The sequence below is a fragment of the Microtus oregoni genome, unplaced genomic scaffold, assembly GCF_018167655.1.
Source record: "Microtus oregoni isolate MIOR12 unplaced genomic scaffold, Mior012 000081F_ref0000091, whole genome shotgun sequence".
NCBI classification, from domain to species: domain Eukaryota; kingdom Metazoa; phylum Chordata; class Mammalia; order Rodentia; family Cricetidae; genus Microtus; species Microtus oregoni.
The window spans coordinates 4582300-4605301 of record NW_024544541.1 but is presented as its reverse complement, the minus strand read 5'-3'; the positions used below and the strand labels follow the sequence as shown (position 1 = coordinate 4605301).

Genomic DNA, 23002 nt, shown 5'->3' with positions numbered 1-23002 from the left:
CAGGGCAGTGAGAGGAGAAGGGTACTGTGCCACTCTTCCCAGGACACTGCCCCTGAACCGGGCTGGCCCTCCCCTGCCTGAATTTACTGAAGGCATCACCCCATCCCAGCCTCTTCTAGAATCTGAGGCTGAGCAGACAGCTGCCTCATCACCTGCAGGTCTGTCTATTTTAGAAGCTGGGAGTTGGCAGGCTGTGGCACATGAGGCCCACACATGTGTTCTGTCAGGCCCACAAGGCTTTTTGTTGTTATTTTTTTTTAAATGTGAACTGACTGCCAACATTTAAAAACCAGGAGATTCCACACAAAAATGCAGATTTCAAGCTTCTCCTTAAAAACCTGAGCATTGGGCAGTGCTGGGCTCACAATCCCCAGCCACAGCAGTGATGGCTGCAGTGGGCCGTGCTGCCCCTCCTCATGGAACTGTGCTCTGGGTTGAAGGCCCCTTGCACTACCAGGCAGAGCCTGCAGCCTAACCTGCATGGGCATCTGAACCCACCACTGCAGGCTCACAACTTTTTCAGCTATCTAGATGTTCCTCTGTGGAGACATTGCAGCCGTTATGCATCTCCTGAGAGAAGCAGCACAGACCAATGTGGCCACTGATGCACAGTGGAGGGAAGAAGGCTTGGACAACCATCTTCAAGGGCATCACAAGGAAGAACCAGAAGCAATGGCTGCCAACCTGAGCAGGCAGATTCAGCATCAAAAAAAGGAAAGGCATTTTAACAGTACCTGCCCCATTCCTGTATAGTAGTAAGCATCACCTTACTACTGTACAGGATGAAGAAACAAAACAGAGAACTTCAGCTTCCCGACCTACTAAGCAAAGGTACCACTGAGGAGACACAGTCTAACAACATTCTCGTCTAGGTCCCAGGGGGCCAGTACAGTACAGTGGGGAACTCAGACATGATGTAGACTTGGATTTGAATGTCAGCCCACTACCTTCCTTCAAATATGCTTTGCCACTAAAAATGAAGGTGGCGTTGAGGCTGTAACTATCAGCTATGGATCAAGACGGTTGGTAGGAGGATTATGTCCTGAAGCTGTACAAGGCCACGGCCCAGCAGGCTGATAGCTAAGTCTCCCTTGAAGATGGCTGACCTTCCATCTGACGGCCATCACAGTAGAAATAGATGCTTAGAAAAAAGCAAGAGAGACCTGGGCGGTGGGTCAAGAGAAAGACGATCTTGGTCGCAGTTACAACTTGGACCAAGCCCAAGGATGAAGTTTCTACTGCTCTGAGATAAGCTTAGAGCTTTACAAAGGGCAGATGAGTGTTAGATCATCCTGCTTCATCCTTTCAGTAATGCCTTCATTTTCAGCAACATTATATGCAAACATCAGGGAAAATGATTCTTACCCCAGTTAATGAACACCTGTAAAGGAAAGGTACAAAACGAGTGCCAGGGATGCTAATTCCAGACAAAGAAAGTGACCAGTCAACACGTGCGCACTTCTCCGAGAGTGCACCAGCATTGGCTCACCTTAAGGTCCAGCGGCAGCTTGTTGGAAGTGAACACACTCAGCTTGATCTGGGGGATGCTGATCTTAAGATTCTCGAAGTAGTATCGAGTTGGGGTTCCCCCCTGCTCCACTGTCTTTTCATGGAGGTTTTCATCATATTTTTCAACCTCTGGTCCAAAGGCAAAAGGAAAAAACAAAACCAAAAGCTGTTGGCATCATGACTCAAACCTGTGTGACCTCACATAAAAGCCCACACAAACAGCCACCATCTCACTTCCCTAGTTTTTTGGGGCTCTGCATCGCAAACAGTATCCAGTTGCATTTCTATATATAAAAGCAGGTTGTATATGGGTTATCGAATGTAAATTTGATTAGGTTAGCTTCATCTGTTAACCTATGACTCTGTGCCACCCAGCACACAGGATCTTGAAAAGTCAAAGGTCACAGGTTCATTTGCTGGCCACGGACTTTCCAGAATTATTGTCATTACTAGTACTTATGATCCAAGCCATATAAATCTAGAGTGCAGAATGGCTGAACCAAAGAGGACACTCTCAACAGAAGCAATGCTATGAAGAACACATTCCTGACAAGATGCTGGGACAGCTATCTCCACAGTAGCATCCTCCCCAGCAGTGCAAGTCTCAGAAGCAGGATAGTCAAGGCAGAATTTTATTGGTCAGCCCCTGAGGGAGGGACATGGGCTAGAACCGCAAGGCACTCTTTGCATGGGAGGATGCAGAGCATCCACTCAGGCAGCAGGGTTCCCTTGGCTTCCTATGTCTCCAGAGGCAAACCAGAGAAAATGCTCACAGCTACTCAGCACATTTCCAGTCAAAGCTGCCATCACTCTACTCAAAGCTGAAGGATGTTCCAAAGGATACCTGCCTTCCACACTCAGGAAACAGAACTGGCTACTGAAAATGGAGGGCAAGTAATGGAAGGCTGACAAGGTCTTTCCAAAAGCCTGAGTCCTCTGTGCAATGCTGTAGGAGAGTTCCAAGAGGAACTTACAAGAACACAAGAAAAGTGTGACACATGAAACCTGAAGTGAATTTTCCTGGGAAGGAACCAGATAGAATGCTGCCTGCTTGCCTGGCTGCTGGGCACATAGGGGGATACGGGACTCCTAACAAACGGGGTTCAGACCAAAGCTGAAAGCACAGCACTAGACAGACGGGGCCTTGTTCTTCCTCTGAAATTCTTGTCTCTGTCTTTACTTTATTTCTTTTTGAGGCCCAAGGACTCAGCACAGTACCTCAGACAAGCTACCTACATGTTGTACCGCTGAGTAAAATCCCTAGACCAATTAAATATTCTTAAAGCTTCATTCTATTTATTTGTGGTGCTGAAGATTTAAAGCTGATCTCTAAATCTAGAATAAAAATAGAAAAATATTGTTGTCACATTGTGGGTCTGTATGTACATGTTCCCTCTAGCCAACATGGCAGACAAAGACAAAGACAAGAACAAAAGCCTCTTTACCATCATTTCTTCAGTTTAAGTTTTAAAAGGTGAAGGCATGGGAGATTGTGAGCTTGAGCATGAACTACAGCGACAGACTATCTCAAAACAAAACAGAATAAAAGCTGGCCAAATGGCTGGAAAGATGATTTAGCAGTTGAGAGAGCTTGCTGCTTTTCTAGAGGACCTGAGTTCACTTCCCAGCAGCCATATTGGTCAGCTCACAAGGGCCTATGACTCTAGTTTCAGGGGATCTGAGCCCCTCTTCTGGCCTCCACAGGTATCTGCACATACAGGATAGACAAACATGTGTGCGTGGGCACACACGCATGCACATGCGCGCACGCACACACACACTAAGTCTTTTGAAAAGTATGCACCATTGGCTCCTTTCTCAGTTGTAGTCCTAAGGAAAGGCAGGAGAAAGAGCTGTGTTGAAGAGGCTAAGGCGACAAGCGCTGAACTCTCCCAGCTCTGCAGGAAATGTCCTCTTTCTGATAGTGATCTGACCCCTTTCCAAAGACCAGAGGACAGCAACAAGAAACCTTTGTAATAGCAGTAAGGCACAGGGGTGCAGATGTCAAAAGCCAACAAGTGAGGTTAGCCAGTTTTTGTTTTTCAAACTAAACCAAAGCCACCGCCAAAAAGTCATTTCTGAAACCTTGGCCCTGAGCTGGTTTCATAAACCAAGTGGCCTGCTAAATGACTCTCATCATTCTGTTATGAGAGAGCAGAGGAACAGAACCTGCTTCCTAGCCAGCTGCTAGACACTCCAGGAAACCCTGACCCCCTCAGGGATCCTATGACTCCCTCGGGGCCGCCTAGTTTGTGGACCTAACTCAGACACAAGCAGTTTTGGAAGGGAGCTGCAGAACTGCAAATCTGAGCCTGCTAGCTCAGGCTAGGAGGCACAGCCAGTGTGGTTGGCGGAGACTAACACAACATTGTGGACCAATCTCAGGCAAAAGTGTAGAGTGTACAGCTTTACCTGATTCTGCCTGGTCGTAGCCAAAGAAACTCAGTAGCTTGAGCAGCAGTTTCTCCTCGATTTGTACTGTGAACCTCTGGGCTGTGACCATGAGATGCTAAAGAGGAAGAAAGTCTGGTTTTAGGCAAGAGCTAAAGCAGTTTTTCTTTGAGTCAGTAAGCAGATCCAGTGTGGCAGGCACAGTGACAACACAGTGCCAACTACTAAGGCAGGCTGAGGCAAGAGGTTTGCTTGAGCTCAGGAGTTGCAGATCAGCTTGGACAGCAAATCAAGATCCTAGCACATGGCTTCTTTACCTGTGTGAGTTAATTACAAACCACATGTGGCTCACCTCTCTTTGCCTTGTTACAGTGAACAGAAGTCTGGTGTTCAGTGGATACTTTGCCACCTTTATGCTTGGCCCCATCAGCACTGGTGACAAAGGACCAGAAAGAGGGCTCCCACTTTTGCAGCTTTCTGCTATCACAGCTGGCCTCTGCCTAGCTCAGAGAGAGCTCTTCTTTTTACCTCTCTGCTGAAAGTCCAAGCATAGCATTTTACATAGCATGCTGTCTGTTCCAAGGTCAGACCTCTCACACTGCTTTGGAAGTACCTCCAGACTACTTGGTCCCTAATCGCAGTGGCCTACAAGGCACTGCTTCCCTTAGGAATGGAGACCCTGGCCTCAGCGGGTTCAGTATGACCCAAGGTTCAGCTCCAAGGGCACTGAAACCACGACTAAGGATAAAGAGTGCCATGAAAAGGTGCTCCTAACATTTCCCTCGTGGCTCGGCCCTGAGAGCCACCTTTGTGCACACACTGTGCTGTGGCTTGCCCTGTAACCTCGCTGTGAGACAGCAAGTGTGCCTCTACATGCCATTGCCCCCAGCCTCCCTGCCAGCCCACCTTGTAGATGTTGGTCAGTGCGCTCTTACTGGGGAACTTCACCGCATTGACTTGCACAGCAGGGCCTGTCTCAATGACCTCATTCTCATTGCTCAGGGGAGTCACATAGAGCATGAAGGGCTGAGTAGTACCAATGAGTTGGTTGTCCACCTGGGGCAGAAAAGGCCAGCAAAACAAAAACAAGTTAAGCTGCTTAGTTGTCACTTGTTCCCTTGGGCTGGTGTCTATACTATGTAGGCTACTCAGAGTCTCCTGGCCAATCTGCCACCTCACAGCAACAGCACACACACATTCTCATCCAAGACCAGTGGTGATGATGATGGGCAATACGGTACATACCCATAATCCTAGCTCTAGGAAAGGGGAGGCAAGAGAACTGAGAACACAGTGAACCTGTCTCAAAAATAATATGTCCAGAGAGATGGCTCAGCAGATAGCCGTTTGCTGACTTACGTTTAATCTCTAGTATCTACACACACACACACACACACACACACACACACACACACACACTATGCCATACACACATATAAATGCACAAAATAAATAAAAATTTTGTTGACAATAACATAATAAGAATAGAAATAACAAAGGGAATTAATATTTTTTAGGTGGGTGAAGACTAAGAAGTTAGCTCAATATAGCTACTGTATAATATATAAATATTTAAAACTTCATATTTGACAAAATAAATAAATATAATTTATTTGACAATTAAAAAGAAATTTCAAAATTAAAAAAAAATTCTTAATGCATCAGGTGAATAGACCTGTCATATCCAAAACTAGTCACCACAATGTATTACAACCCGCAGTGCCTACCACTATCCTGGTCACCATAGCCATGACTCCTAGGTGCAGGCCTCAGCACACTGTCCCTAGCTTATTGGTGGAGAAGTGAAGAGCAGCCAGTACTCAAGCTGACCAAGGCCAGAATGATACACTATTGATGTTTCTCCCTCATTCCAAACTCCTTGAAGACAGGAGAGAGCAGAGACCTTGCTCCTCTGCAAGTTCTGAAGGCTGAGCTGTCTCTCCAGCCCTCAAAGACAATGTTTGATTTTACTAATTTTTTTCTACCGTTATCATAGATTCTAGTTCATGTATTTCAATCATTTAGTGTTTTTTCCCTTTGCTGTTTATATTTACTGCATTCCTTCAATTTTTTTTAAACCTTGTGCCTGTGTATGTATGTAGGTGTGTATGGTATGTTTGTGTGGTCGTATGTGTGGAGGTCAGGGAATAGCCTGGGCGGGGGGAGTCAGTTCATGCCTTGTTTGAGACAGGTCTCTTGTTCACCACTGCATACACCAGGCTGAGTACACAACTAATTGGCGTGTATGTGTATGTAGGTCAGAGACACCTCGTGGAAGTCTGTTCTCAACAGCAAGCATCTTTATCGACCAAGTCATCCCCAAGCTCTTGTCTACTTGTTTTATAGTTCTAATCAGGTGTCCAATCCTCAGATTCTGAGCCATGTACAAGCCCAGAACAGCTGCAAACGCAGCACGACATGAAACTGTAGACTTATTAAAACGTTCTGCAATTTCTCTTTTTCCTTTTTGCGGTTTCTTTCTCTGTAACTCATCGGCACAGTTCTCAGTGAGGCTCTGGAGATGACATGGTGTCACAATGTCAGAAGGCTGGAGTCTGTGATTAGGCAGATCAGTGTGCACATGTGTCATGTCCTCCTGATTAATTAATTCTCCTATCATTAGGAAATTACCTTCTTTATCTCTGCTAATCTTCTTTGTTCTGACATTAATCAGTGTGACTCCAATTTCCTTCCTCGAGACTAGTTAAAAGTGTAGTGCTCCCCCTCCCTTAGGTCCTTTTAACCTATTGTGTCTTTCTAACAAACAGGTGGGGATGGGGGTTGGCCACAGGGTCTCACTGCTAGCACATGCTGACCCTGAACACACAATCCTCCTGCCTCAGCCTCTGTGTTGATTATAGGTCGTACTATTGTATGTTTCTTGTGGGTGACAATCAGATCTTGCATTTTTATACAATCTGACTATCTCTGTGTTGATTACACTGACAATAAATTGGCAACATTAAGCTTTTGTCTGCCATCATGCTATGACTTGCTATCCATCCCACATGTTATCTTCCCTATTTCTGCTTTCTCTTATTTCCACTAAGCAATTATTCCACTTTATTGATTACATACAACTATTATTATTTTGGGAGGTTTGCAGTATTTAAGTCAATGTGTTGGTCCACCATTTGTACTCAAGTGCTGCACCGCTATCTCTTCCCTGCAGACTTCACCACTGCTGTTAAACATTCTACTCTGATATGTGATATAGACAGCCACTACACCTCCTTAGGAGACTACCTTGAGAAGCCTAGTTTGCCATGTTTTTCATGTCACCATTTGAGGTTTTCTCCTCTAGTTGGTGTTGATTCAAATCCCATCAGCACCTATTTCTGTCTGCTGAGTAATGTGCTCTGATGCATTTGGAGGTTGTGGTTGGTGATAATAAACCCTTCACCGTTTCTATGTCTAAGAACATCTTCACTTCACCCTTTGAGTTGGTTAGAATGAAAATGATGCCCATAGGTACCTGTATTTGAATGCGAGGTCCCCAGCCTAGGGAAGGATTAGGAGGTGTGTCACTGAAGATGGGTTTTGTGGTTTTAAAAGCCCACCCAGGCCCAGTCTCACTATCTGCCTGATGCCTGAGGATCAGGATATAAAACCCTCGACTACTTCTCCAGTGTCGTATCTGCCTGTGTGTCACCTAATCCCCACCATGATGGCAATGGACTGCCCCAAGCAAATGCTTTCTTCCATGGACGCTGCTGTAGTCATGCTCTCTTCACTGGCACAGAACACTGCCTGGGACACCCTGATTTTTGAAAGATACTTCTTTGGGGAGTAGGTTTCTAGAATGACAGCTTTTTGTCCCCTTTTCAATACTTCAAGACATTGCTGGCCATCTTTTCACTTGCATTTTTCCCAACAAGAAATTTGTTGTTATTATCTTTGTCATTTTTTGTTTGTTTTTTGTTTTTCAAGGCAGGGTTTCTCTGTAGCTTTGGAGCCTGTCCTGGGATTCACTCAGTAGACCAGGCTGGCCTCGAACTGACAGAGATTCACCTGCCTCTGCCTCTCAAGTGCTCAGATTAAAGGTGTGCACGACCACCACCCAGCTGTCATCTTATCTTTGTTCCTTTGTACATAATATTTTTAGCCATGATTCACTTTACTACTGGCTTTGCATAACCTGACTATGATGTCTCATTGTGGCAGGGAGTTGGTCCCAAGATGCCCTGCATGCTAAAACCATGAATGCTCTATCCTATAAAGCAGTGTGGTATTTGCACACAGCTACACACAGCCTCCTGCATTCTTTACAGTCTGTAAATGGCTTGCAGTGCCTCATACAATGTAAGTGGTATGTAACCGGTTGTTATTCTTTGTTTAGGAAACACTAATATGGAGAAAAACCTGTATAAGTTTAGCACAGATAAAGAGCCCATGGGCATGGAAGGTCACATGGAGTCCCCATCCAGCTTGTGTGTTATATACATCCATTGAAATTTTCACTTCTTAAAGTCAAGTTTTTGTTTTCTGGATCGCTACTGGATTTTCCGAAGTTCCCATAAGAGTTTTACTATGTTCCAGTGACTGTGCTAGTGCTGGGTCCACCCTGAAAGTACGCTCATCCTCAATGTGCTGCTCTGCTCAGCGACACACACGGCAGCTGCTGACAGGATGTGAGCCTGTCAGCTTTGCCTTGTTGGGTGATGGACATGTTTGCACACCAATACATCATAAGGCTTGCTGGGGACATAGTCAACTTCCTGGGATCCATCCAGATTTTCCATTCATGATTTTCAAGACCGGGTCAGAGTAGCATTCAATAGGGGGCCAATAGACCATGGAGAGTTGAGACTGTTCTGGGGTTTCCAGTGCAGTTCTCACTCTGCTCCCTCAGATCTTCCTGGATGAGAGACTGGCACTCTGTGAAACCTCAGCCCTTTCCACACAGGTACACCACTATCTACTGAGCTGTCAGTCCCTGTGGATGCTCAATTGTCTTCTCTATGCTTCCACACTGCTAGCCTGTTCTAGCCTCCTTCCTCAGCACCACAGCCTGGAAAGTTCTCAAGCTAATTCAGTCATAAGGTTCACCTCTCTTATTTTTCATCTTTCATGGGTTACTGTCCATTGTGGTCTGATTTTCAGTGTCCTGAAGCTGCTGTTATTTTATGTGGACTTAGGGCTTATCTCAAAGCCAGTCTCAGTTATTCCATCTTGCCTGGAAGTAGAAGTCAGACCATGTTGTTGATCCCTACGATGACCCCCATCTCCTCCAGGAGATGGCTACAAGACTCTGTCCCTTTTTTCCAATATGATAAGGGAAATCTGAAGCTGGTCACATGGCCTGACAATGCAAGTTCAAGTCCTGGAGTCCAGGTAAAGGAGGGAGGAGGGAACTGACTTTGTCTCGATCTACACATATACACTGTGCAAGCACCTCCCACCCCAATTAGTCTCTAGATTATTTATAGGTCAGCAGCTAGAATATCTGGAATTCATCTGTATTTATGTCACCAGGCATAATGGCCATGCCTTTGAAGATGGCATTCACGAGGCAGAGGCGGGCAGCTCTTTGTGAGCTCCAGGCCAGCCTGGAGCTATATAGCAAGTTACAGGCCTACATAGTAAGAGCCCATCTCAAAAACAAAGAGAATTTGTGAGACACTTTGAGGTGGAAGCTGTTTCCCAGAATGAGTCTCGTGAGGACCACAAGCCACCTCCTCCAGGGGCTGGAGAGGTGGCAGAGTAGTTGCTTGCTGCTCTTGCAAAGGACCTGGTTGTGCTTTCCAGCACCCATATTGAACGGTTCACAACTGGCTCTAACTTCAGATCTTAGGGCAGTTTTGTCTTCCCTTGGCACTAGCACTCATGTGTCCATATTCACATACAGATACACACATAATTGAAAGTAATTACACTTGATCTGAGTACTCCATCCTGGTACCTGCACGTCCTGTATGCTGAGCTCAAGCATGTGACTAGCTGCCAGCTGGGTGTAGTGGATGTTGATTCCTGTAAGGCTTGCAAAGACCAATTCTTCTGGGACTTTGTTAATCAAAGAGACACCAATTCCACCTTCTAACCGCACAACCACCTGAAAGGAAATGATAGGAGCGCTCACAGCCAGAGAACACAGACAGGGCCAGTTTTCAATCCCTACTCTTTACCTCTGAAGAGCATAAAGGCACTAAAGAGCCTCACTAGGCACCTGGCTCAAATGACCTCATCTTCCCGGAAGCCTTCAACTGTAGTATTCCTCAGCCAGGTCAGAATGGCAGAGGGACGTGAGGAGCCCTCACCCAGCACTCATAGATGCTGTGCAGTACAGCAGAGTGACTGTTTTAGACTGGAATGTGACTCCTCAGGCTACTCTGAACACTTCTACAGCACCCGACATGGCTCAACTCAGCACAGGCATCTCATTAAACACCATCAACACCATCAAATAGGAATGCTTCCTCACGCTTGTCTCATCTTGGTTTCACACTTACCAATCTCCTCCCAAAACGCAAACAAAGAGAAAGGAATAGGGACTTGAGTGAGATGGCGGGAAATCCAGATTCCCTTTCTCTAAATACTATGAAAATCTGGACCATGTAGTAACAAGGACTTGAGTGAGATGGCGGGAAATCCGAATTCCCTTTCTCTAAATACTATGAAAATCTGGACCATGTAGCTTCCTTTTTGTCATCTCACATGAGCAACATCTGTTATTCTGTGATTCCATGTAAGCTCCAGACATCACTCACATGACATAAACACACATGTGTTTAACAGTAAACACATGAAACAGCATCCCACACTCACACTCAGAGTTCACACAATCACAGAGCAAATTCTCAGAACTGATGACCAAGAAAATTTATCTGCAACCATTTAAAAAACTTGCTGCTTGAAGAGGCAAGATGGCTCAGTGGGTAAGGTGGAAGGAGAGAACTGCTCCTACGAGCTGCCCACTGACCTCACACATGCTGTGGCATCATGCCCACACACATACACATAGGGCTAAACAAACTGGAAAGCTTACTTCCAGCTCCTGCTGTGTGTCTGGATTCCTCAGTTTCCGCAGCTCCTGCTCTGTAACAGGAAGTTCCTCCACTTCATATGATGAGCGCTCACTTTTCCGCTGGCAGAAGTCTGCTATCTGAAATCAAAACAGAACAAGAAGAGAGCTCACACTTCCATATCAACTATAGGTCAAGAGTCACTCACTATATGCCTAGGAAACCTATGGAAAGCTAATGGCTCCTCAGGTTGCTAGGGAAAGATTTGGGCAATAATTAAGCAGGTACAATTCTGAATCTAGATAACACTCTATTCAGCTAAACACCTTGGGTGCTTCAGAGAGCACGGGCAGGCCCCACAGAGCACGGGCAGGCCCCACAGAGCACGGGCAGGCCCCACAGAGTACAGGCAGGCCCCACAGAGCACGGGCAGGCCCCACAGAGCAAGGACAGGCCTCACAGAGAACAAGCAGGCCTCACAGAGAACAAGCAGGCTTCACAGAGTGCGGGAAGGCCTCGGTGTGCACAGGCAGGTCTCTGCAGTGTGCCTGCTTTGCCATGAGTACCCTTCTGTAAAGCAGTACTACAGATGGTGGTGTGGAGCATGATGCTCACACAGCACTCCGCTGTCTTATTTCCCTCAGCTCCCTATTACTCTGACTGATGACTCTGTATTTCCAGCACACATCTTGCCTTAAGTCTCAGAGCAGAAGTCCCAATGGCTTTGGGCATCATCATATAGAATCATGAGGCTACCTTAGCTCAGCAAGTGCCAATATAACTTGTTTTCTTCAAGTCTACTCTGCATTTGGCTTAGTGGTATGAACCCTTGTCCTCCCTGCTACCTAGAACAGATACCTGGAGGCCAGGTTGCCTCAAGCCTCATCCCACACTCAGTCACTGACCAATCAGCTTCCTTTGCATTAGCTTCTCTCCTTCCCCCTCACATGCTCACCCTGACCTAAGGCACCATCTCCAATCATCACACCTCTGGAGGCTCTTAGCTGGACTTTCTCCACCTCCAGTCTTTCCAACACTGTAGCCAATGCACTTATTACAGCTAAATCCTCCTCATACTAACTCCTGACTCCTGCCTGCCTTGAACAAAACATTCCAGCTTCAGTATGAATCTCAGGTCCTAATCCTGTCTCTAGTCTTATTTCTACCATATGCCACGGGCCAGTCTATTCCCTAATCAGCTTCCCAAATACTGTATGACTGTGATGGCAAATATCGGTTGTCAAATTGACTACATCTGGAATTAACTAAAACCTAAGTATTGGGGCACACCTGATTTCCTACTCAATCATTTAGGGAGTCCCACCCTAAATCTGGGCCACACCTGGTGGCAGCCTATATGAAAGGACATGGGATAAGGAAAGTTTTTCTTTTGGCCTTGCCCTCACTCTTGCTGGCAAGTTCATCTATCCTACTGCTGAGGCATTCTTTCGCTGGTGTTAGACCCTACTTCTTCAGGATTACAATGTAGACTGAATGCATACAGTCTCATGGCTGAACAACTATCAGACTTGGTCTTCTCAGCAGGAGGCAACTACTATTGGATTATCAGGCCATGGCCTATAAGCTACTCGAATAAACCCTTTGTAATATCTATACATATGTGCAGTGGTGGCACATACCTTTAATCTCAGTTCTCAGGTAGCAGAGGCAGGAAGATCTCTGGGTTAAAGGCCAGCCTGGTCGAAGAGTATGTTTCAGGATAACTGAAGCTACACAGAGAAACCCTGTCTCAAAAAAACAACCAAAAAACAAAAACCAGACCGCTCACTGCCATGTGCTCAGCAGATGAAATGCTGACTAGTTCCAATAGCTGCTCAGCAAACCCCCTCTGTGGGAGCATGCCCATCATAGCAAAGCTCCTCTGCCTTGCCCTCTCCCCCAGGTTCACTCTTTTGACTAATTTAGTGCTCAGCTTGAGTATTCTGTCCTGTAGGAAGCTCCCTCAGCCTCAGACCCCCAGTCCCTTCTACATCCCCTCACCCCTCGCTTCATGACACAGCACTGTACTTGTTTGTTTGGCTAGGAAAGCTCCCATCTTCTCATGAGGGGTCACACACCAATTATTCAAAATATTAGTATAATAGTTAACTATATTGAGAATACCACTATGTATTTTTCTTATCTATTTAAATTCTTATAGTTTGGAGATAAAGTTCTTCTTCTGTGATGTGAGATTCCCCTCTGTATGCTTTGAATATCATTGGTTAATTTAAAAAAAATGTCTTGGGCCTGTGCAGGGCAGAATAGAGGTAGTTGGGTGATGTGGAAGTGTCATATATCAATCTGTTGATTTCATTGGTTAAGCAATAAAGAAACTGCTTGGCCCTGATAGGTTAAAACATAGGTGGGAGGAGTAAACAGAACAGAATGTTGGGAGGAAGAGGAAGTGAGCTCAGAGAGACGCCATGCTCCCCTCTCCCGGGCAGATGCGAGAGCTCTGCTCTCTGAGGCACACGTGATGAAGCTCCGACCCAGGATGGACGTAGGTTAAGATCTTCCCTGGTAAGCCACCTCGTGGGCTATACAGATTATTAGAAATGGGCTAGTCCAGGTGTGAGAGTTAGCCGAGAAGAGGCTAGATATAATGGGCCAAGCAGTATTTAAGTGAATACAATTTGTGTGTTGTTGTTTCGAGGCATAAGCTAGCCAGGCAGCCGGGGTGCTGGGGACGCAGCCCCGCAGCTCCTATTACTACAGTTGGGGAGGGGGCGGGCACTAAACAATGCTGAGAGAAAGGAGGCAGAGTGAGAGAGAAGCCATGGAGCTGCAGTCACAGACAAAGATCTGGAACCTTGCCGGTAGGGCACAAACCTCATGGTAAAATATAAAATAATAAAAGGGTTAAGTTAAGATGTGAGAACTAGCCAATAAAAAGTTAGAGCTAATAGGCCAAGCAGTGATTTAATTAATACAGTTTCTGTGTGGTTATTTCAGGAGTCTAGGCGGCCAAAAAAAGAAGGCTACACTTCTGATGTAGCCTAGGCTGGCCTTGAACTCAAGTGATCCTACTGCCTCAGTCTCTTGAATGCTGAGTATGAGAAGTCACCTCCATGCCTGGTTAATTCCTAAGCCTTCTCAGACTTTGTTTATCCTTCTATCTCCATTCACTTCCACTTTAGCTCCCACACAACTCTGGTATGGAGACCCGGGCCTTTCTTACAAAGGAGGACAGCACAGCCCACATCCAGCATGAGGACACTTAATAAATATTTAACCATGGGGTTGGGAAGAAAAAGACATGGCTTTGTCAATCCTTCTAGTTTTCACCTGGAGTGCTCGAGTTGGTCCATCTGGGATGACTCTGATGGATAACATTCCAGAACCAGGCCTCATCTTTTGGTTAACAAACTGTTGTTCTGGTGGAACTGGTCCTAACAGCTCAACAGAAGAGTCAGGACCAAGAACAACTTCAGCTCCATCAAACAATCCGGAAAGTCCTCCTTTGGCCTAAAAGACATTAAAGTAAAGAGATACAAGAAAAGGTCATAGCAGAGACTTGGACAATTCAACATAGTACCCGGAGACAAATGAATTGGAATTCTCCTTTAGGGAGTCGCAGTTTGTTAGTCTAACAGATTAAAAAAGTGGCAGGACTGTGCAAAATGGCAAGGTACACTTACTACATTAATGTGGCAGGTTACACATACATACAATAGGAGGTAACCCCACAAACAAAGTGGATTGCTTTTACTCCACCTTATAATAAATCTCAGTCACTGAAAATAAGTTTATTAAGTAGCCAAAATCAGTTTTGTTTCTTTGAGTATTATCATTGAGGGTTGCCAAAAAAAAAAACCTTAAATATTATAAAATTGATCACTAATCACTCAGCTTTCCAATTAAAAAGCCAGCTCCAGAGCTGAAGTTTCCCAGGCTGATGACTAAACAGCCAAGTCAGTGCCACATCTCAACTGTCATATGGCACTGGGACACATTTAGCAAAAGTCATAATCCTGCTGCGTTCCCCATAAACATGCAGGTTGACAGGGTGAGGCCCGTGGGGACACACTATAGCTAGAGAGAAGAAATATTTCAATTCTTTGTTTTGTTTTAGTATTCAGAACAGGGCCTTACTCTGTTGCCTGAGCAGCCTCAAACTCATCATCTCCTGACAGGATTGTAGGTACCACCATGCCCACCCATCTTCGTTCATTCTAAGTACTTATACTTAGTTCATTCTAAGTACTGAGTAATAAAAAGGCATATAGGACAGGCTTCAATACAAGGAAAGCCTTTCATAAGTTAGTTTAGAAAGTATATACATAACCTGGAAAGGGTAGGTCAAAAACCATTTGCAAGCCTTCTATCGCTGTATTTAGCATAGGAATGAAACAAACCCAGTTCCCTAACTAAAACACATTCACAGCAAAGATGTGGTGGGCAGATACAGGAAACAACAAACATTAAAAAGGGATTTGGGCGGGAGGAAAATGCTCCACGAAAATTGGAATTACATGGGCTTTTAAAAAAAACTAGAAGTAAAGTCAGGGTCAGACCCGGAACCCACCAATTATAGCAAGCCTTCTTTTGCCTCTAGAAGTCTGAATTGTATTGCTAATTGAAAATCCCAAATCCACTCCAGATGTGAGCTTCACATAAGTAAGCAGCTGGCCTTTGATGAGAAAAGCTCAGGGCCACAGAGGTAAAGAAAATAAATCTCAGCAAACAGAAGAGGCTTCTTAGGGCTGTACACACCACCATATGAGAGGACAGCCTGACTCCTCCAGGGAGAGGAACACTCACTGTTCAGGGCCTGCTGCTGCACTGTGGATCTCTGAGTGAGTCCCACGGTGGACAGACCTGCACACACAGTCACTGTGGTGCTCTCCCTCCCACCCGCGCACCTCAGATGCAGGGGCCCATACCAACTCAAAGAACGAAAGGGCAGAAATCTCAATCCCTGATAAAGTCCCTGGAAATTTATTAAGCCACAGACTGGCTGATTTGAGGACAAATCCAGTCTAGACTGCTAGTTGCTATAACAAAATACTAACTTTGATACCACTAAGAATGTAGCAATAAGCAAAATCAAAAACATGTATACATACCAATTGGTTATATAATACCAAAATGGTCAGTCTTGAAAACATATACATACAAGTAACACACACACACACATGCATGTACTCACATATTTAACAGGCGTGAATTTGAAAGAGAGCACAGGGAAGATATGGGAGGTTTAAAGGATGAAAATGGTAAAGTGATGCAATTACAACAGAGGAGGAGGGGAAGAGGACCACAACGATGAGTAGTATGATGATGCACAGCTCATGATGAGCTCCCACACTTTACCCATCCAAGTACCCATCTTAGCATTAGACTTTGAACAGATACTTTTTTTTATAACCTTCTTTTAAAAAGTACATAGGTAATTTATGTTACCAGGGAAAAACAGTTCAGAATCACCAAGAACAGAAGAAGAAAAAAAATCATCACTCAGGACATCTTCTTCTAACACACTTAGTCCATCACCTTCAAGAACACATCCTATAGAGCTGGAGGGACAGTTCAGTGGTTAAAAAAGTTTGCTGCTCTTGCCGAGGATCCAAGTTCGATTCCCAGCACTCATGCTGAGTACCATTCAAGCTCCAGTTCCCAGGAATCTGACAGACTCTTCTGAACTCTGCAGGTGCCTGCATTCTGGTGTACACATACCCACACACAGATATGCACAGATACACACAGTTAAAATAAAATAAATTTTGAGCCATGGATGAAGGAGCTGTGGGAGCAGAAGATTATAAGAATTATAAGAGCCATGAATCCTGCTGTGAAAATCTTAGAAATGGCTGCTTAAACAGGACAGGAACAGGGCATGCCAACACGGAAGGGGGCAAGTTTTATGAGGGTCCCACACATAGACAAAGAATTTCAGGCAACAAATGACTGCAGGGAGGAGAACTGGTCACTCCAGGGATAAGACACCTATATCAGTTATTCAATGCAGAATGGTCAGCCCTAAAAGGAATGCACACAAAGAACCAAAATGGACTCAGTGGGCTGCATTTATATACACTCATGGGCATACATATGTATATATGCATGTAACAATAATCAGAGAAAAATCGACTTGAAAGTTGGGGGAGCATGAGAGGGATTTGAGGGAAGGTAGCTGGGGCAGAGAAAGGGAAGGGGAAAGTGATGTGAATCTATTTCAATTAGAAAAATATCTAAAAATAAATCTTTTAAAAGAAAAAAAGAAAAGGCTATTTCCCATGTAGCAACACAAAGATGCACAGCCAAAGTTTCTTGACTACCCTTAACAAAAATGCAGTGTGCTCTCTGGTTACTTCTTCCCAGTGGAGAAATCATCATGTATAACATAGGTGAGACTTTGTTTTGAAGAAAGTACAACCCTTGGGCGCTGCGACTGACAGTGTCAAAAGCAACTGACCTGAACAACCAGCCCATGCAAGCCACAGGTCAGTCTTCCTTCCCGGAAGCTCCATGTCTGTGTTGTGCTGCGCCTGTGGTCTGGTTTTCTCAGCATCAGTGGCTCATACCTGCACAGAGACATCAGTGAATCCTCTGGGTCAAAGCCTGAGGAGGAACTGAGGCCCAGCCCCTCTGCCTCCCGGCACCCCGCCATGGAATCTGATGGGCATCTTAGTTGAGCCTCACATGAGGAAAGCCAAAAGACCAGGATGGAGAGCCACAACCCCGGTGTGGGAGTCTCATGGGGCAAGCCATCTTGCAGTTGGAAGCAGCTATCTGCTGAACAGTTATATCAACTGTCTCTACTGTCCTATTTTTAAATACTCTGGGTCTTAACTTACACATTTGTGGAAATTTATAAAGTACCAAATGAACACAAACACACTGATATTATGGAGAAACTAATATGTGGTAAATGAAGTAACGTATTTAAACTAATGTAACTCATGCAAACTGTCCAGAGAGTTACACATAAAAACATGTCTCCAGAGTATTGTTTTGGTTTGTTTGTTTGTTTGCTTGGTTGGGTTTTTTGGTTTTGTTTTTATTTTTTGGAGTTTTGAGACAGGGTTTCTCTGTATAGCCTTGAGATGTCCTGGAACAAACTCTGTAGACAAATTAATTCTTCTCGAAAGACAACAAATTAGAAATACTTAGGAATAGAAACTTTGTTTCTACGAAGCAAGGATAGACTGGAATTCCCAGGAAAGTAGATATTTATTTTCTATCAAAGATCTTATTATTTGATCTTTAACACCTGCATGGGTACTGTCACAATAATTTTTAAAATTAAAATAATGTCTGAGAATTTGACAGGCATTAGCCATTAAGGAAAAAAATACAAAATAAAAAACAAATTCTCAGGAGGGTTTACAGAACTCTACTTTTGAGGGGGAAATTTCTTGGGTCTGAATTTGAAGGCAATCAGCTTGACTAGTGAATTACCCATCGGATTACCTGTTGTCTGTCACAGCGGCCAGGCCAGCGATATCCAGGATGGCGGATCCCTCGATGGAGCGTGTGGCTGAGGGCTTGTTGGGGTTGTGAGGAACTGCTGAGCCCTCGTGGGCCAGCATTCCCGACCCTGTCATCCTCCAGAGCTGAGAGCGCTTTCCTGGTTCCTGACAGACAGACACACAGATGTGGCCACAGCTAGCCCTGCCCATCAATCACAAGCCCCCTCTAAGGGCCAAAGATGTTCTCCACTGGAACTGGATGTTTTCCATATCATAGAAAGACCCAACTAAAGATTTCATTATTGTGAATTTCTAATTAACCTTAAATAAAGCATACTAAACTCTTTTTCATCTTTTATTTTATTTTAGTGTGCACATGTATGTGTGTGTTGAATGTTCCACTGTGTGGAAATCTGAGGATAAATCTCAGGAGTTGGTTCTCTCGTTCCATAATGAGATCCGGAGCTCAAACTCAGGTTAGCAGAGTTATGTGACAAACCCTGGGCCATCTTACTGTCCATTTGCTAAAGTCCGAACAAGCAACCAACATTTGTAAGTGGTGCAGATTTCTTAAGAAGTCTTCTTTGGGGGTTGGAGAGATGGCTCAGAGGTTAAGATCACTGACTGCTCTTCCAGAGGTCCTGAGTTCAATTCCCAGCAACCACATGGTGGCTCACAGCCATCTGTAATGAGATCTGGTGCCCTCTTCTGGCATGCAAACATGCACGGAAGGAATGTATACATAATAAATAAATAAATCTTTAAAAAAAAAAAAAGAAGTCTTCTTTGGGCTGAAGAGACGGCTCCATGGTTAAGAGCTTTGTGCTCTTGTAGAGGACCAGGTTCACTCCCAGCACCCACATCAGGGAGCAATTGACAGCTGCTTGTAACTCCAGTTCCAGGCAGGCAGCTAGTGACCTTTTCTGGATTCCACAGGCAAAGTACGGATAAGTGCACATACCCACACACAGACATGCACATGTAGGAATAATTAAAAGAAATTTTTATAATGTATGCACCTATTAGTTTTCCTTTAAAAAAAAAAGTCAATGACTGGGCAATCTCCTCCCTAGCTATACTGCCATGAATACCACTGTTCCATATGATGACTTCAGGTGTCTTGAGTTCAGAGGAGAGTTTAACTATGCCAAGAATATGTGCAAGTCAGCACCCTGTCTCTGACATTCATGTAAACTGCCAGAGCAGGGACAGCAGCAGCCCTCACTACTTCCAGTGCTTACCATCTCAATATTTATGAATTGATTATAACCAATTATTAACTTGGTTGCATTTAAAGGTTATTTTCAGTTGATTGCTTCTGATTTTCAATGCATTTTCTTTGCTAGAATACTTAAATACTGCAATTAGGCTTCCGGGTCAGATAAGGTCAGTCAAGGATGTTTACCTAGTCCATTATATACTACAGGTGATAACACTTATTGAGACCCTGCTGCTGGTCAGGCCTGGGTACAGTAACTCATTCAACCTTAAAAACAATCCAACAGCCGGGCGGTGGTGGCGCACGCCTTTAATCCCAGCACTCGGGAGGCAGAGACAGGCGGATCTCTGTGAGTTCGAGGCCAGCCTGGTCTACAAGAGCTAGTTCCAGGACAGGAACCAAAAGCTACGGAGAAACCCTGTCTCGAAAAATCAAAAAAAAAAAAGAATCCAACAAGGTGCATGCTGTTGCTGTCCTTACAGATGAGGAAGTTAGGGTTTGGTGAGAAAAGTTAATTTCCCCATGCTGTCACAACTAGTGACCAGAGGGACTACTTGGACCTGTCCGATGCCAAAGCCCACTTAACTGTTCTGTAATGTTGCCTCCCCACTGCAGGGACACCTCTCCCAAGCTGCAACTCTCAGGGTCACACACTCACAGCATGTAGGAGCTTCACTGCCGCAATGGACACTTCTGGCTCCGCCCACTAACTCATTCACAAGTTACACACATGCCAGAAAGATCGTTTTTCAGCATTCTACAATTTTTTAGAGGCTAGGAATTGAGTCTAGGGCTAGGCAGAGTTCCTCTGCGGAGCTATATTCCCGGCCCTGCATTCTACATCCTACAGAGTAGAAACCAAAAGGTATAAAGTGAATGTCAGAGTCAAGATGCTAGGACCTGAGATCAGCTGCACAGTCACAAGGTGAGCTAGTTCACAACCCGAGTAATGTGGATGAGGCAGCTAAGCTAACGGAGCCTGCTTTCTGACCTGTCAAGAAGGCAAACTAAGTGACTTCTTCAGTTCTTGTAGTAAATGTAAAAACCCAGCCTGGAGAGCTGTGGCTTCATAACTGTATGCTGTGCTACTATCCCCACAACTCTGACACAGCACTACATGAACATTGTCTTAGATCATAGGTCTCAACCCACGGGTTATGACTCCTTGGGAGTGGGGATGGGGGTCAAAGGACACTTTCACAAAGGTTGCATAGCAGATATCCTGCATATCAGATTACATTTACATTATGATAAGAATTGCAAAATTAGTTTTGCAGTAGAACAAAATAATTTTATGGTTGGAGGGTCACCACAACTATACTAAAGGGAAGCAGCATTAGGAAGATTGAGAACCACTGTCTTAGATGTTTCCTTTATTCCTCCCAGGAAGTCAGTAAAAAAATGTAGCTCGGAAGAAGGGGGAAAGCTAGTCTCAAACTACACCAGCACCCTCTTCTTCCTGCTGGAACTGCTGACTGCTCCTGTAAGATCAAAGTCAGCCTCAATCTCCAAACGCAGCCTCCCACAGTCTCATCTATGCTCACATCTGCCCTCAGCACCAGCCGGCACAGGAAGCCCCTCAGATGCCACAGGCTGAGTCACCCAGTCGCACAGTGAGGGAAGCTGGCCTGCAGGAACTTACTTATCCCAAGCTGGAAACAACCAGAACTCCCTCTTAAAAATATGGATTTCCTGAGAAACTGCCATACTGCTTTCCAAAGTGATTGCACAAGTTTGCATTCCCACCAGCAATGGATGAGGGTACCCCTTTCTCCACAACCTCTCCAACAAAGGCTATCATTGGTGTTTTTTATTTTAGCCATTCTGACAGGTGTAAGATGGTATCTTAAAGTTGTCTTGATTTGCATTTCCCTGATCGCTAAGGAGGTTGAGCATGACCTTAAGTGTCTTTTGGCCATTTGAACTTCTTCTGTTGAGAATTCTCTGTTCAGCTCAATGCCCCATTTTATAATTGGGTTGGTTAGCCTTTTATGGTCTAGTTTCCTGAGATCTTTATATATTTTGGAGATCAGACCTTTGTCAGTTGCGGGGTTGGTGAAGATCTTCTCCCAGTTAGTGGGTTGCCTTTGTGTCTTAGCGACAGTGTCCTTTGCTTTACAGAAGCTTCTCAGTCTCAGGAGGTCCCATTTATTCAATGAGGTCCTTAATGTCTGTGCAGCTGGGGTTATACGTAAGAAGTGGTCTCCTGTGCCCATGTGTTGTAGAGTACTTCCCACTTTCTCTTCTGTCAGGTTCAGTGTGTTCGGACTGATATTGAGGTCTTTAATCCATTTGGACTTGAGTTTTGTGCATGGTGATAGATATGGATCTATTTTCATTCTTCTACAGGTTGACATCCAGTTTTGCCAGCACAATTTGTTGAAGATGCTCTCTTTTTTCCATTGTATACTTTTAGCTCCTTTATCGAAAATCAGGTGTTCATAGGTTTGTGGGTTAATGTCAGGGTCTTCTATTCGATTCCATTGGTCGACTTCTTTGAGCCTATAATTAGTGATCCTAGAGAAGCTAATTAAGGAGAACCCAAAGAAAAACATATAGGCATCCTCCTGAATATTAACCTTCAGCAAGCGAGGAAAGGAGACAGAGACAGAGACCCACATTGGAGCACAGGACTGAAATCTCAAGGTCCAAATCAGGAGCAGAAGGAGAGAGAGCATGAGCAAGGAACTCAGGACCGCGAGGGGTGCACCCACACACTGAGACAATGGGGATGTTCTACTGGGAACTCACCAAGACCAGCTGGCCTGGGTCTGGAAAAGCCTGGGATAAAACCAGACTCTCTGAACATAGTGGACAATGAGGACTACTGAGAACTCAAGAACAATGGCAATGGGTTTCTGATCCTACTGCACGCACTGGCTTTGTGGGAGCCTAGGCAGTTTGGATGCTCAACTTACTAGACCTGGGGGAGGGGGAGGGAAATGGGAGGCGGTGGCGGGGAAGAGACAGAAATCTTTAATAAATAAATAAATTAAAAAAATAAAATAAAAAAAAAATAAAAATATGGAGATCTTTCCTGGGAGCCCTTTTCCTCTTTCCTAACAATTTAACCCTAAACATTTAGATGTGACTGAGGAAGGAAGAATGTGCCCAGAATGCCCTTGACTATTAGAAACCTGTCTGGATCTGCAGATGTTTGCCCAGATGACAAACTTGGCACGTAAGCCACGGGTGGTGACATGTTAGTGCAAATGCAGACCTCCATCAGGGCTCTCCAGGTCCACGTCCTCCAGATGACAACTTCATGGTCTTCTTCCCTGGTTGCTGCTGCATCTCCATGGTCCCGAACTTCTGCCATCTTTCACTTTCAACTATTTGCTATCACTCTTCCTGCCATTTATTACGATCTTTGACCAAATTTTACTGCTTTCCCCTCCAAATCTAGATCAGCTAACTGGAATATTTTCCCATACTCACAGGCGTGCCTTGCTCTTCTTACGCTAACTCATCAGAGGACATGAAAAGGGGTACTTGCCAGTGGGACA

General features: G+C 44.8%; 1 protein-coding gene across 1 annotated transcript in view; it reads right to left on the bottom strand.

Annotated features, from left to right (window-relative positions):
• LOC121441724 (vacuolar protein sorting-associated protein 13D-like) overlaps positions 1 to 23002 on the bottom strand; it is a 226987-nt gene that overhangs the window by 84131 nt on the left and 119854 nt on the right. Inside the window, exons 56-63 of the mRNA XM_041642967.1 lie at positions 18279 to 18442; positions 17281 to 17389; positions 14151 to 14330; positions 10886 to 11002; positions 9803 to 9952; positions 4807 to 4956; positions 3922 to 4018; positions 1490 to 1638 (exon numbers count right to left, since the gene is read on the bottom strand). Of these exons, the coding sequence (XP_041498901.1) occupies positions 1490 to 1638; positions 3922 to 4018; positions 4807 to 4956; positions 9803 to 9952; positions 10886 to 11002; positions 14151 to 14330; positions 17281 to 17389; positions 18279 to 18442 (1116 nt within the window). The remainder of the gene's footprint in view (positions 1 to 1489; positions 1639 to 3921; positions 4019 to 4806; positions 4957 to 9802; positions 9953 to 10885; positions 11003 to 14150; positions 14331 to 17280; positions 17390 to 18278; positions 18443 to 23002) is intronic.